General features: G+C 39.1%; 1 protein-coding gene across 2 annotated transcripts in view; it reads right to left on the bottom strand.

Annotated features, from left to right (window-relative positions):
- Nucleotides 1-307: 307 nt before the first annotated feature.
- Nucleotides 308-1,606, bottom strand: part of banp (BTG3 associated nuclear protein) — an 83,246-nt gene continuing 81,947 nt past the window's right edge. For both annotated transcript variants that reach the window (XM_056452154.1, XM_056452153.1), the window contains exon 13: nucleotides 308-1,230. In XM_056452154.1, coding sequence (XP_056308129.1) covers nucleotides 1,120-1,230 — 111 coding nt within the window. In that variant the 3' untranslated portion in view covers nucleotides 308-1,119. The remainder of the gene's footprint in view (nucleotides 1,231-1,606) is intronic.

Genomic DNA, 1,606 nt, shown 5'->3' on the forward strand with positions numbered 1-1,606 from the left:
TGCGTTGAGTTGCCGCCATGTGATTGGCTGATTAGAAATTTGCATTAACGAGCAGTTGGACAGGTGTACCTAATAAAGTGGCCGGTGAGTGTATATTTTTGCCCTTAAAAACCACAGGACGCGGCCTTGAAATCACATGATATTTGGCAGCTCCATCAAGGGTTGCATGAAGAAAGTGCTGTTACAGCCTGGTAAGCAAATGTTGTCAGGGCTCTTTCGTCCCACGTTTCTTTCATCCTCGCTCTCCCCCACTCGTTTATCATGCAAGCGTAAAGCTGCTTTTATTTGTTACTCAGACATCCGTATGTGGAAACAAGTGTCATTTATTCATTTTGAACAAATCCTTCATACACAAATATATATATATTTATAAGAAAAAAAGTACATATTTCATATACTACGTTAACACAGTTGCACCGTCATCGTATTTCTCCTGTGTATTAGTAAACTGCTCTACAAAAGCTCCACAAAACTTTCAGTAGTTTTTTTTGTTCTGTACAATAAAGCTATACAAAACAAACCAAAAAATAATATTTCGACTAACCATTATTATGAAAACAAATTGATTATTGATAAATGAAACAGGGGCAGCCCTTAATAATACCCCTAGATCTTCACCAATACAAACACACACACATACACACCCAAAAAAAGTAGGATAGTATAACGGAAAAATCTTGAATCATGAACCGAAGCTAATATTACTGTCCTGCGGATTCATCATAGTGGATAATCGAAGTCTACAAGGTGTAACGCTCACATTAATGGACACATGGTAGTTTAAGCACACGCCTGCTCAAATTTCTAAGTAAACAAGCTCAATCCTTGTGTATGACGTACTTCAGATTGACCCGAAGAGAAAAGAAAAGCTAGCGTTGCTTAAACATTACTAAGCACCCCGGATGGTTTCGACTGGTGCAGGACGACCAGTGTTTTCCAAACGAACTGACAAATTACGACAAATTGCATTTGTTTTACTTGGATCTAGTCAATAGTTGTTGACTGACGGTGGTGGTTTGGGTTTTGAATGCGAGTTTGATTGGCCGCACTCCTTGGTTTGGCCGTCTCACTGGCGCTAGAGCCGAATATCATCGTTTTTTTTGTGTTTTTGTGAACGACTCAAGTGCCTGGCATCTGGATCTGAACCACCTCTCCATTCTCGGCTTGCTGGAGCTGAATGGCCTCCTTTACATCCATCTCCGCCTGCAGTGCCGGAGTCAGAGCTTCAGCCTGAGAACAAGAAAAAAAAGAAAGGAGAATGAGTTTAAAAAGAGAAAGAGAAGTTTGTGTGTATACTTGTTTTTATATCCTGGTGGGGACTTAAACTTGAATGTACACAGACTTGTAGGGACTTGATGTTGTAAAAGTGTACAAAAAGCACAGATTGTTTCCTCTGAGGGTTGGATTTAGGGTTAGGGTAAGGGATAGAATATACCAAATACCCAAATCAGAAAAAAGTTGGGACAGCATGGAAAAAGCAAATAAAAAGGAAAGTAGTGATTTCCAAATTTACTTTAATTCATAATTTTCTTTAGAGCTTGAATAACTTCAGAATCTGACAGATTGATTAGCTGTAGGCTATTGAACAGTCATCTGAAACATTGTC

The sequence above is a fragment of the Danio aesculapii genome, chromosome 25, assembly GCF_903798145.1.
Source record: "Danio aesculapii chromosome 25, fDanAes4.1, whole genome shotgun sequence".
Classification (NCBI taxonomy): domain Eukaryota; kingdom Metazoa; phylum Chordata; class Actinopteri; order Cypriniformes; family Danionidae; genus Danio; species Danio aesculapii.